At 34.9% G+C, this 14,247-nt stretch overlaps 1 protein-coding gene across 5 annotated transcripts in view; it reads right to left on the reverse strand.

Moving 5' to 3' along the window:
* ARFGEF1 (ADP ribosylation factor guanine nucleotide exchange factor 1) overlaps window positions 1–14,247 on the reverse strand; it is a 149,043-nt gene that overhangs the window by 40,542 nt on the left and 94,254 nt on the right. For all 5 annotated transcript variants that reach the window (XR_007148496.1, XM_047841934.1, XM_047841937.1 and 2 more), the window contains 8 exons: window positions 11,833–11,944; window positions 11,290–11,495; window positions 10,950–11,034; window positions 6,610–6,781; window positions 5,779–5,930; window positions 1,669–1,797; window positions 659–817; window positions 267–417 (listed from right to left, as the gene is read on the reverse strand). Coding sequence is in view for 4 of the 5 variants with exons in the window: in XM_047841934.1 (XP_047697890.1) it covers window positions 267–417; window positions 659–817; window positions 1,669–1,797; window positions 5,779–5,930; window positions 6,610–6,781; window positions 10,950–11,034; window positions 11,290–11,495; window positions 11,833–11,944 (1,166 nt within the window). In the remaining variant the exon portion in view is untranslated. The remainder of the gene's footprint in view (window positions 1–266; window positions 418–658; window positions 818–1,668; window positions 1,798–5,778; window positions 5,931–6,609; window positions 6,782–10,949; window positions 11,035–11,289; window positions 11,496–11,832; window positions 11,945–14,247) is intronic.

The raw sequence follows: 14,247 nt of genomic DNA on the forward strand, positions 1-14,247 counted from the left end.
AACAGGTCATTTGAAACTGCACCTTTCTCTTACTACCCCCAACTCTGAGATTAAGACTAAGGGTCTGGTCACTTATGTTGCAAACTAGACCAGGCAAAAATGGCTTAGGTCTCCACATGCTTTTCTTGGTTTTCCTCAAAAGGTTAGCCAAAGGGCATTTCACCATGTCCCTCTAATTACATTTCACTGCTATAATAAAGTTACTTATATTGAACAAGTTAATAATTTTTGATACTTCATAAAAATAGTTTAAAAAATTATCTCACCTAGCCCCAGACCCACAAATTCATCAGGAGTCTGATCTTTTGTTCCAGTAAGAGATCCTTCTCTGCCCCGTACTGTTCCAGAAATGTATCGAGGTTTCACTCCAGTTCCTATAAGTTGTGCAAGCTCCAACTGACTGATGCACTTCAGAATCTTCATTACAACAACAAAAAAACTTTTTAAAATTCCATGTTAAAAATGTTTGCAAAAATACTTAAATATATGCAGCCAGGATTTAAATATAGGCTATATTATAAATCATTATAAAAAGCTAAATAAACTTATCCTGAATGTACTAAATTAATGGTTCCCTAAACAATTAAGCTTGCCAGAATATTTAACATTAAATTATTTTATAAACCAAATTGCAAACTTGAAAATAAAGTGCTTATACCTCATGCCATGAATTTCCTAAATAATTTCCATCTGTATGAGCCACTGTGATAAGTGTTTTTATTGTGTCAATGTTCTTCTGTTTCATTTCAGTAATACCAGAACTCACTGTAAGTAAGGTAAATCTTGCTAGTGCTTGGACATATGCATCTCTTTCCAGCTATAAAAAAGAAAAAAGTACACTCACATGGTTATTTAGTAAGTTTTAACTGACAAATCACATGCCTCAAACTACAGTGTTGTTTTTTTTTAAGATGATAAATGAAGTGGAAAGGATGAATTTCTAAAATCTAAAGGCAATTAGAGATGGAGATGGGATGTCAAATCAAGATGAGATTTTAGTGATGACAAATGAATTCATACAGTAAAACAAATATTCATTGAGTACTTATGTGTCAAGTACTGTGTGGACTAGCAGAAACCAGGTTTATAAATTTGCCCATTCTTTCTCTACAGCTAGGCTGTGCTTTTTAAGACATAACATTCATAATTAAATGTGAAATGGGTTTAAAAAAAAAAAAGCAAGCGTTGGCTACAATTTATTATCAGACAAAGTATATAAATTACTAGAGGGGCCTGTCTTCATGAAAAACAAGTACTAGATACTTGGTTCCTGTTAAGACCACTTTTCTTAGGCTTAAATGAAAGATATAAAAACATAAAATAAGAAAAAATATGATTCAATAAGTGTGAACATGCAACATATTTAAATAATATATTCAAATTAACATAGAGAAATTCAAAGTCTTAGGAACTTTGTATATAGCTAACATTGTATAGAGAAAAAAATTGCAAACCAAAGTTATTTTGATGAATTCCAGACACATCAATATAGAACTACTCCTGCTGTCACAGCTTCTTGTAAACTTAAACATTATGATTCATTTAAATTCCATCATAAACTCGAAATTACTTTTTAGTAAGTCAGACATAAAAAAATAATTGCAACTATAATCATGACATAAGTAATTTGTTTCCCAGACTGGCTACAAAGGCGAAATTCTTTGTTACCTGAATGTTGAAAATGCATGCAATTCTGATTGCACATCTTATACCTTCCAGGCAAAGAGAGGCTACTTCAGTATCATCACAATCTTGCAGACCCACACTAAACGCAGCCAGAAAAGGTGTCCAAGCCAACTAGAAAAATTAAAAATTTAAGGCGTATCATGAACATCAAGTGATAATTAAGTTTTATGATAGGACTACATTAATATTTCTCAAAGCTTCAGAAAATAAATGATTTGATGAAGTTCTGGGAAAAAAACACAATGAGTTCCTGGGCATATTTTTTGGACAGCTTTCTTGGACAAAGGGGAAAAACTATGCAATGTTGCCTGGGCCTCAATAAGTGGTACAGCAGGACTATAAATTCAGCAGAAGGACCTTAGACATATTTTAAGCACAGCATCTATAAATTATTCACATCAATGGGAATTGCCAATATCCAGAAATGGTATTAGTTTTAACTTTACCTTCAGAACCTCTCTCTCTACAAGCTTTGTCACCTGCAGCAATTCACAGACTGTTTATTTCTAAACAGATCCTTTCAGTCATTTTCTCCTTGCAACAAGTACATTACTCTTCTTTCTTTTAACCTGCTCCCTGGACATCATTTAGACTTACTTTTTTTGTAGTCAAATATTTTACATTGAAACATCACTGATATCTCTGGTTCCTAGTTGGGCAATACTTTAAAAATATAGTTCAATAAAATATTTCATTATAGACTGTGAAAACCAACAAACACTAAATTTTACTAGTAACACTCAATACCTAGTAAAACTGTAATGTAAAATAAACAAAAAGGACTACCTTTGGACTACTGAAAATTCTAATATCAAAACATGTATGTCTAATGTGAATATTTGTTGCTTTTAATAAGTTCTAATGAAGCAAAACTATATAACCATAGAGATGAAAAAGATTTACATGACAACTGGAATTTTCAAAAGATCTAAGAAGTTTTTGTTTAAAAAAATTTTTTTAACTAAAAAAATATTTATTTAGAGAGAGTGAGAGAAAGAGTATGTGAGTGGGGGAGAGGGGCTGAGGGAGAGAGAAAAAGAATCTCAAGTAGGCTCCATACTCAGCACAGAGCATGATGGGGGGCTCAATCCCGTGACCCTGGGACCATGACCTGAGCCAAAATCAAGAGCCGGATGCTCAACTGACTGAGCCACCCAGACACCCCAAGATCTAAAAAGTTTTTAAGATTATTAAAGAAAACAGGATTACCCAAAGCTATGTTTGTAACATCAGAAAGTTTAGAAGTATATAATCCCTAAACAAAGGAACATAAACCATAGTACCTAATTTCTAGTCCTAGCTTTGCCTCTCTGAGCCTCACTATCGTCCTCTTCAATACCTGGACTGCCACTATAGAGAGATGCTTTAGGAAGCACATGAGGTGCAATACTTTTAAAATATGAAGTACCACATGGAAGTAATAAATTACACATTCTATTGTAAGAAAAGAAACAGCACATCTATTCAGAAACCTGTGTAATATTTTATACAAGAAGTATAAATGGTTCTAAAGCCAATGAAAAATATGTTTAACTCCACCAGGAATTAAAGACAATGATTTCTCCTATCAAACTACCCCTAAATAATATCCAGGGGACATTGCAATTATTCATTCATAACTGTGTAATCCTTTGTAAACTACAATTTGGCAGTATGTAAAAAGATACTTAATATTTATATCCCTTAATATATCACATCCTAGGGGCGCCTGGGTGGCGCAGTCAGTTAAGCGTCCGACTTCAGCCAGGTCACGATCTCGCGGTCCGTGAGTTCGAGCCCCGTGTCGGGCTCTGGGCTGATGGCTCAGAGCCTGGAGCCTGTTTCCGATTCTGTGTCTCCCTCTCTCTCTCTGCCCCTCCCCCGTTCATGCTCTGTCTCTCTCTGTCCCAAAATAAATAAAAAACGTTGAAAAAAAAATTTTTTTTTAAATATATCACATCCTAGAAACCTCTCATTCATTCCTATACCCAGTCAATGCTTGTTTATTGAGCACTTACTACAAGCTAGGAATTGTGCAAGATATTGGGAAAAGTAAACAGAACAGTCCCTTACCTCAAGTCTAGTAAAGAGATAGATATTAATTTCAAAATAAGTCAATGTATAAATACCAACTGTTAAAAATACAATAAAGGATAAGTATAGCACATTATTAAAAGGACCAAATTTGGAAGGGGCAGAACAGGGCAGAACTCTCTGAGAAGGTAACATTTAAAGTGGAAACCACTTGGGCAAAGAAGGAAAGAGCATTCTACATAAAAGGCACAGCTTGTAAGAATGTTCTGAAGACAAAGTAATTTAGGACATTCTAGAATTTGATGTTATGTTAGTGTGACTGCAGCACAGCAAGACGTAAGAAATCTAGCAATGAGGCTGGAAAGGCAGGGGGAGCCAGAGGATGTTGTGGGTGTGTTAATTTCATCATGTATCATGCAAAGTCAGTGAAGGGTCTTAACAAGGCAACATTTCATTTTGTATTTTAAAATGATCAGTCTGGCCTCTGTAAATGGATAAGAGGAGCACAAAAATAGACATAAGAATACTAGTTAGGACATTACAATATGAAAGGTAAGAAATGAGGATGTCTGGAGAGGTTAATGGCAGTAGAAGTGTTGGTGAAAGGAAAGATTCTTAATTCTAGCTTAGAAGATGTTTGCATAAACTAGAACTAATCTAGAGCACAGATAATAAAAGCTATTTATGAAGCATTTTTAATGATATGGGGAAATACTATGTGAGAAACAGCAGACTATAAAATTCTGCACATAGTATGATCACAACTGTTCAAAGAAAGTAGTATATAAACATATTAACAGAAGTTTTTTCTGAGTGATAGAACTATGGCTGGTTCCTACTCTTTTCATTCTCCACCTGCCCCCCAACCAAACACATCTGAGAAGAAAAAGAAGAGTGTAAGATTATTTAAAACAAAACGAGAAGCTGGTGTATAAAATTTGTTTCATAAAAAGTGTTTCTTATATTTTAACATCATTTTCTACATTATTTCCAAAGATAAGGCTACTTATCTTTTATACTCCACTATTTAATACTGCCTCCCTAGCACCCCATCCTCTAATTCTTCATCAAGTTTCAGAAATAAAGTTATCCCATACACCTTGAAGTAAGAGTAGAATGATAAAACTTGAGAGCTAAAAGAAAGCATAGAAATCTTATAGTCCTCTTTTACTGCTCATGCATACGTGTCCTTAATGTCCGAAAAAGAACTCAAATTATGATCTTCAGCTTCCACAGGCAATCTTTCCACACTGTCTCACAAACTGGAATGTACTTGACCCCTTTTCCCTTTTCAAATTTGACTAGACTCTCTACTTCCCTATAATCCTTAGTCACTGCTTACTTTGCAATTTGGAGAAAGGGTAGGAATATAGGACAGGAAAATGAAGAAGGAATAGGCAATCAAATTGTAAGGAACCAGTAGTATCATTCTTACTAGATCAACCTATAAATGTAAATAATGCTTGTTTTTGTTCTCCACTCTACTCTCTGAGCTCCAGGCGTACTCAGAACCCACACAGGAGATCCTGGGCCAGAAGCTCAAGAAATTTTAGGTAACTCCAAAGGCTTAATTAAATAGATGTTATTTAACAAAAACCAGGCCAAGGATTAATGATCATTCTCTGAAATTTTTCTATTCTTATTTCTTAAGATCAAACGTTTATTAATTACCATTAGTGTATACTTTTTCTCATTCTCTTTAAGAAAAAATTTTTATTTGCTGTATCGTAAATAACATTGCTTTTGCTTCCAGGTCCTCACTAATGGGCTAGAGATCACTATATTTCCTTAACTTAAAAACATGCTGAACAAAACTGTACATAAATGTATACTGCAATCAAAAGTTATTAGTAACTCTTGGGGCACCTGGGTGACTTAGTCAGTTAAGCATCTGATTCTTGATTTCGGCAGGTCATGATCTCATGGTTGGTGAGACTGAGCCCCACATCAGGCTCTGCCCTGACAGTGAGGAGCCTGCTTGGTATTCTACTCTCCTCCTCTCTCTATGCCTCTCTCGCACATTTGTCCTCTCTTAAAATAAATACACATTAAAAAAAAAAAAGTTATTAGAACTCTTACCTTAAACATAGGCCTCACATGCTCCAAATGTGTTGCACTTGTAAAAGGTGCCTGAACGTGGCTCACGGCTTCCATGAGTGCTTTTGCTGTCTTGGCCATCTGTTCCATTTCTAAGTTATACAGAAGTCTTCTTTGTTTTTCACTGGCTACATCTGAAACAACAAACACTATTAGCATTTAAAAAATAAATCATTTAAAAATGCTTTGATATTTTACTATAAAATAATAAATGCCACCAATTAATACTAATTAGATATAGTCTTAAAAAACCAGATACAAAAGGTCACATAAGGTGTGATTCCATTTATATGAAATATCCAGAGTAGGTAAATCCATAGAAATAGAAAGCAGACTGGTGGCAGCCAGAGGCGGGAGAGAGGGAGATAATGTGAAGTTTAATCCTAAACCTTCTGCATCTCCTTGAATCACCCCTACTTCCAGTTTCTGTTTATGTGTAACAATAGATGAAAAGACAGAACTGTGTTGCTTGTAGAGGAGGCAGGAAAAGACTGAGAGTTGAAGTCTGTCTGTTGGGGTTCCCTAAGCAGTCTCACTGACCTCCTAATCCATGCTGAGATTTACTACCACATTAATTGACAAGTATGTATTAAATGCACACTAAATCATGAATATTATGTAGCATTTTCTTTGATCACTGGTCAGTGCTATCTTTATTCAGAATGTGGAAAAAACATAAAATCAGATCAGCAAACTGTATAATACTTTTCATTAGAGTAGTATCTGACTTACTCTAAACCAAGTGAAAAAAAACTTTTAGCAAACCGCATTTTTCCTCTGAACAATCAGAATTCAGTTGATTTGGATACTTACTTTGTTTACTTGATTTTGTAGGGATTGTTAGTTCTTTTGTTTCTTTCATTGATATCTTTTTTCCAGCTATCTCATTATAGATGGCTGACAGATACTCTTCAGGAAGGTCTTTACTGTCATTGATACCTCTATTCATTTTAATGTATTGTTCCTTTGTCATTTTATTTTTAACCTAGAAATGAAAAACCATTATAATTCCTAAAACTCCTATTTTAAGAATTTGAATACTTTTAGAAGAGAATTTATAAATACTTTGAGGACAGGACAGGGCAAATATTCAGTGAAACGTATTTAAATGAGAAAAGGAAGTCACCGAAAATGAAGGTAATGTAGAGAAGACCTATCCTGGCATATGCTAATTAACCTTGCTCTGATGTGCACATATATAATTTGTAACAAGAAACAGGGAAATCGAATAATGAAATTATTTGGTTTTGCCCAAGGTTTAAGAGTTCTAGCTAGAGTCTTTAAAAAAAGGACCATGACAAGTATTAAAAACATGGTATCAAAAAGATTCAAATCTTAGGGGGGGGGGGCAGAAATATGTTGTAAAGATTTAAAAGCTCATTTTACATAACAGTGGATGCAAAGTAATAGCCGAATTTATTTAAATCAGATAACAGTTTCTTTGACTGACTCATTGTGGTAAATGAAGGTTAGGTGATCTGGGTCAAGTGTCCTCAGAACATTTTGTCTTGTTAAGAGTACTCTGACCAGGAATGTCTTACAGCATACCTTCATCAATCTGTGGAATACAAGCTTGTAATTTGTAAGATGCAGCCCTGTCACCAAAGTTGAGAACTAGCACAACCAAAATGTTTTTATCTGGACAAAACCCAGAGAAATTACAGGCTGTGTTTGTTTGGTTCCAGACTACAGCAATAAAGTGAATATTGCAATAAAGTGAGTCAAATTAATTTTTTGGTTTCCTAGTGCATACAAAAGTTATACTTACACTATACTATCGTCTATCAAGCATTATGTCTTACAAAAACAATGTACATATCTAAATTCAAAAATATTTTATTGCTAAAAAATGCTAACCATCATCTCAGCTTTCAACAAGTCATAATCACTAAACACAGATCACTGTAACAAATGTAATAATAAAGAAAAGTTTGATATATTGTGAGAATCACCAAAATGTGACAGACCCATGAAATAAGCAAATGCCGTTGGAAAAATGGTGCTGATAGACTTGCTTAATGCAGGGTTGCTACAGGCCTTCAATTTGTAAAAACACTATTACCTACAAAATGCAGTAATGTGAAGCATGATAAAACATGCTTTAACTTATTTAAATGTATATATATGTACACACACACATACACACACACACACACACACATATTTAATTAAATATATTCCTACCATCTTCCATGAAGAATTTAAGGCATTCTAAAGATAAGGCTCTTCCTGTAAATTTATAAGACACATAGAAAGCAAGCAAGTCCTAACTTTAAAAACTCATCTTGGGGCACCTGGGTGGCTCAGGTCATGATCTCACAGTTGGTGGGTTTGAGCCCAGCATCGGGCTCTGTGCTGACCACTCAGAGCTTGGAGCCTGCTTAGGATTCTGTGTCTCCTCTCTCTGCCCCTCCCCCAGTTGTGCACTTGCGTACATGCACGCTCTCTCTCTCTCTCAAAAATAAACAGTAAAAAAACAAACCAAAAAACCCTCATCTGAGTCAGCACCAAAAATAAAACAAACAAACAAACAAACAAACGAACGAACGAATGAAGGAAAGTTTCACCTAAAGTTCTGATAAATACTAATTAACAATGACATAGGGTTACTAAAATAAAAGACCATATAAGCGCTGTAAGAGGCTAAAAAAGAGAAACATTACCTGGAAATCTTAAGCATGGCATGTTGTTTTTAGTACTGTACCAGAGACAAAAAGAAGTCTTGGTAAAAAATCTGAAGTAGCTGTATATTATGCTTGTGCATCTGGGTTGGGAGGTGGAAGTGGGAGTAGGGAATACATTAATTTCAGGTACCCCAAATAAAAATATACTGCTCAAACAGAACACAGTGGGATTCTGGAAGTAGGATAACACATAACCCTACTTTTCCTTTTCCTGCTTATCTTTTATGGAACACCCTACTCTTGACTTTTGTTTTCATGCACTTAAATTAAGCTGTGTTTAGTTTTAATATTTAAATCCCTTATTACAATGTAGATTAATAGACACTAAAAATTAAATGTGTTCTAAGTATGCCTCAAATTTTTAAAAAATTCACTGACTCACACAATATATAAAAGGTGGTCTAACTATAAATATTCTAGGTAAAAAAGGAACATAAATGACTTGTTTAAATATTTTAACTTTGAAAAACAACTAAGAATGAGAAGAATTAGTTTTAAGGAATTCCTTTAAAGTCACCTGTGTTCTTTAAAAATGGTGTCATTTGTTATAGTTCATGTGGTCCTGAATCAAATCATATGGGGTCATGATTATGGGTTCAATTTTTTTTTTAAGTTTATATATTTATTCGAGAGAGATGGAGACAGTGCGGGTGGGGGAGGGGCAGAGGGAGAGAGAGAATCCCAAGCAAACTCCACGCTGCCAGCACAGAGCTCGACGTGGGGCTCAACTTCACAAAACTGTGAAATCATGAACTGAGCTGAAACAGAGATGCTTAACCAAGAGCCAGCCAGGCACCCCTAGTTCAGTTTTCTAATTGAAGTTTCCTTCACCGAAACTTATAAGCTGTTCTGTGGCTGCAGGCTGCATATCAGGACACGAGGCCAGCCAGCAGCAGTCTGACACAGTGCAGTTAACTACTGCCAGACCAGGACTCCACGCACATGCTCTACGGACACAAACGAGTGCCATGAAGACAGAACACTGTTCTCAAGATGTTTCCTAACGGATATGTGTTCAGAAATTTTTAACAATCTGGGTCCTATGAAAGAACATTAAAGGAAGTTTCAGTATTTCCTCAAAATACCTTACACAAGGATGTACATGTGACACAGATGCACAGAACACTGACAATTCATTTACAGAACCAAATTCTTTAAAAATATAACATTCTAAAAACAAATGGAGGTAGTGTATTGGTTTGGACCAAAACACCAGACAGAAAACTGTGATATGAAGTTATCCAAATAGGTCAGTATCTGTAGACTGCCTTGTAATAGGAAAAAAGTATGCTGCATAATAAAAACCGGAAAGTGAGCTGCTTTAACTATACTCCCAGCAATATAACAAAGGCAATTTTTAAATGACTAAAATATTAAATCACTTTTTAAGAAAGGTCTGTATAAAATCAAGTAAATCGCTGGTAAATGCATAGCTGTTGAAGGTAACTCTGTATATAATTCCCATTCATACATTTGATACATATTTTCCATATAAGCCTTGCCTTAAACATCTCCAAACACACACACACACACACACACACACACACACACACACACCCTATATTGCAAAATTTAATCTCAACCTTTAAATAAATTTTAATTTTTCTAATACCTCTTGGATTAGTAATAGTTTATTTCACTTCCTAATAATAGATATTAGATGCCTATCCATAAGTACAAAGAAATTCTTGCAAATAGATAAATTTATGAAGATAATTTTCCCCAAAGATACTCAAAGCATGTTTTTGAAACTAAGCCTGAAATACCTAAAACTTATAAAAATAAATTTTTTTTTTGCTAATGGATATCAGAAATCAAGTGACAGTACCTTAATATTTAAGAAGGAACTACAGATTTTAAGAAACAAATGGAGGCTGAACACTGCCTGGATATCTAATACTTTAAAATTATTGTTAATTTTTAGATGTAATGGTATTGTGGTTATTTTTAAATAGACTGTGTGTCTTTCAGAGATATACACTGAAATAAATACAGATGAAATGATACCTGGGATTTACTTCCAAATGATCTGGGAAAGAGAGAAAGGATAAAAGTTGAGTAAGACTGGCCATAAGTCGGTAACTGGAAGCTGGTTGATAGGCACATGCAGGATTCCCATACTAATCACTCTGTTAAGTTTGAAATGTTTAAAAGAAAAAATGCCTATATACAGGGTTTTTCCATGTTGTAATAAGTATAGGCAGAATATATGCATATTCTTACGATAAAATTTATCTTAAGCTTTATATAGCTGTCAATCATGGGACAAATATAGACTTATTTTGCAAATGTCTAAAAGTCTAATTAGAATTATTACCAGAAACTGCATTTGTAAATTGTACACTACACCGCATTAAATACTCCCATTTGGTGATGAGTTTCACTAAATAAGATTAAAATTTCAACTATTACTTAATGAATTCAAAAGAATGTAGTTAATGTGTACTATCTGTTACATGGAGCACATACCTGTGGACTGTGAAGATCTGTGGTCAGCATGATAATTGAGTAAGCCAAAACATAAGCAGTATCTGCACTAGCAAAAAGGGTTTGTCTGAAAAAATAAATGCATCATGTTATAAACTTTTATTGTTTTACACTTGCATTTAAATAAATCAAACCCCCTTACTTTTCTCTTTCAGAATTTATGTTTTAGCTCATACTACAATTTTTTTCGCAAAAACATCCATCACTTCTAAATTGGAGACAATCTAAATTCTCTGAGAGCAGGAGACAATGAATCTCCTGATGTTCCCTAGCATAGTGATAGCTGGCAACCCATAAGTGCCTGAATTTGAATCTTGCTTACCCTTGGTTGCATTCTAGGTATCTCGCAGCAAATTTTTCCATCAATCGATCAATTTTCTGAGCTTCCCCTGGAAGACGGAATCCTTCCAGAAACATACGAAGAGCTGAAACAAAGTCCTTTCCTGAAAAGTCGTGTTGGTCCACATATGCATACATGACTTCTTTGTTAAATTTATCATTATCTCCCAGGAACTCACCCACTTGAGTCTAAAGAACAAAAAATTAAAAAAAGGATATCCTAATGAAATGCTACATTTGCCACAGAGACATTTAAAAAGTAGAAAAATCTGTAAGATTCACAGGTTTTGTCTACAGGGTTAACTATTTCAAACATGAAGCTAAAAAGTTAAACACACTAAATGTGTTTATTAAAAAAATGATATTGTTTTGAGTTTAGAAAATTAAAAAGCAAAAATAAGAATACCTAGGTTATTTTTTAAGTTTTATTATATACATAGGGCATTTTAAAGGGAAAACAGTATGGAGCATTATGTAATTAAGGAATTTTACAGAAAAGGTTAGAATAAAAAAATGGTATCCTTACTGAGTCTAATCTTTCCTCTTGATGTAAGAATTGGGCTATATCTTCAGATGTAGTGCCAAGCATCCCTTGTTCTTGAAGGTACTGTATTCCTCTCTTTGGTTTCTTATTAAATCTAGATGATGTTAAAGTTAATAGAAACATTAGAAATAGGAAATCTTTTGCATTTCCCTGAAAAGATCTTAAACTACCAGTAAATTAATTTTCTAATACCACTAGAAAATAGTTTATTCAACATAATCAATACATAAATATACAGAAATTATTACATTATGCAAAGTTTTATTTTTCTTTCAAGATTCTCAAGCAAAAGACCATATTTATCAAAGATATGGACCAGTTCACAGACTATATGAGATAATGTCAATTTGAGTAAGGATATAAATACTAAAGGTCTCATGTTTTTAATATATATATTCACCTTGATGCTCAAGTAATCTTGGTTCATCCCACATACACCCAGTGATTAATTCTAAGTTTCCTGCTTTTAAAGTAAAGAACTTGATTTTGGTGACTGTTTTAACCATGATCTGACATCATTATTTCCTTTATGAAAAAATTCCTACATAACCAATGTTTTCAAAGGCAAGTCCAAACCGACTAGACTGATACACAAGATGTTTTTCAACATAGCTCCAGTTCATCTCAACCCCTCTCACCCATCTACTCCCAAATACCCTATTCTCAATTCCTAAGCATAATGCATTTCTGCAGTCTATTTCCTCTACATGACCTTTACCTGTTCCATTCATTTTCTGTGGAACTCTCGTTCATGCTTAGAGATCCAGTTCAAATGTCACCTCCTTGTTTCCACGTCATTTACTCTACTTTTATTGCACCACTAATTACTTTGGTCCCTCATCACCTGTCACCAGGGTACTACAATAGTTCTTAAATGGTCTTGCTAGCTTTGGTTCTGCTCTCATTCTAACCCATCTTTCAGGCTACTGGCAAAGACATCGTTCCAAAACAGAAATCTGATGCTGCAGCTACTATGACTAAAACCCTTCATACATAGTAAGCTAAAGCCAAGAACAAGACAAAAACTTGTTTCCATGGAAAATAAGGCCTTCTGTAATCTGGATCCAGCTCAATGCTCTCATTTCATTTTCTGTGACTGCCACCCCAACCCTGCCTCTGCTAACCTGAACAGTAATCCTCAAATGTCCCTTTCCTCCGTGCTGCTGCACATGCCATTCTCTTTGTCTGAAATGTCCTCACCTGTTCTAATGACTCCTGTCAAGTCCTAATTCATACCATAAATTAAAATCAAACATTTTTCACTGAGATAAGCACAATCTCTGCCCTCTAGAAGCTCTCTCCCTAATAAAAAAAAAAACATGATTTTTAAAAATTGTAAAAGTGCAACAACTAATGTATTCACAAGGTAAGATAGCACAGAAGAGAAATAACTAACAAAGATGGTTGTGATATATTTCCCGGGGAGGGGACTGTGAAACTGGGGTTTGAAGAATGATTACACAGTTCATAAAGAGTAAGAAAAAAACATCCTAGAGAGGAAGGAGTCATACTAATACATGGAAGCATAAAACAGCATGACGTCAGAATAAACAGCTCTGCATTGTTGGAAGGCTGAAATGAGATAAAGAAGTGGCAGGTGATGAAGCTTAGAGTCCAGCAGATCCATATCATGAAGGGTATTATATCCAATTATAAGAAACTGTGACTTTATTCTCTAAAAGCAGAAGTGGGGAGAAATAGAAGCTTACTTTTTTTTAAAAAAAAATTTTTTTTTTTCAACGTTTATTTATTTTTGGGACAGAGAGAGACAGAGCATGAACGGGGGAGGGGCAGAGAGAGAGAGGGAGACACAGAATCCGAAACAGCTCCAGGCTCTGAGCCATCAGCCCAGAGCCCGACGCGGGGCTCGAACTCACAGACCGCAAGATCATGACCTGGCTGAAGTCGGACGCTTAACTGACTGCGCCACCCAGGCGCCCCAAAGCTTACTTTTATTCAAGAGAGATCACTCTAGCTAAGTGTGAGAAAAGATTAGAGAATAAATAAGACCAAAGAAAGGTAGGCCAATTAAAAGACTGCAGTAATCAAGGCAAGAAATGGTGATGGTTTGACTTGAGAGAACAATTGTGGGAGATGGAGAGAAGAGATAAATAGCACAGATACTTAGGAAGTAGAATCAACAGAATTTAATGACAGATTAGATCCAAGGGGAAAATCTAAGTAACTCCCAGAATTCTAGCTTACAAATTTAGTAGCCTGCTGGGGTTACTAGCCTAAATAAGAAATACAGAAACAGTAGTTTTCTGTTTGTCTTTTAGACAATCCAATCTACCAATATATTTTTTGGTAGATGTATTAGGGAATTGATTATGGAGAGAACGGAGACTGATAAATTCGGTGATGGACAATGCTGAGTGTGAGAAGCTAAGCAGTATC

This window comes from Prionailurus viverrinus, chromosome F2 (assembly GCF_022837055.1).
Source record: "Prionailurus viverrinus isolate Anna chromosome F2, UM_Priviv_1.0, whole genome shotgun sequence".
Taxonomy (NCBI): domain Eukaryota; kingdom Metazoa; phylum Chordata; class Mammalia; order Carnivora; family Felidae; genus Prionailurus; species Prionailurus viverrinus.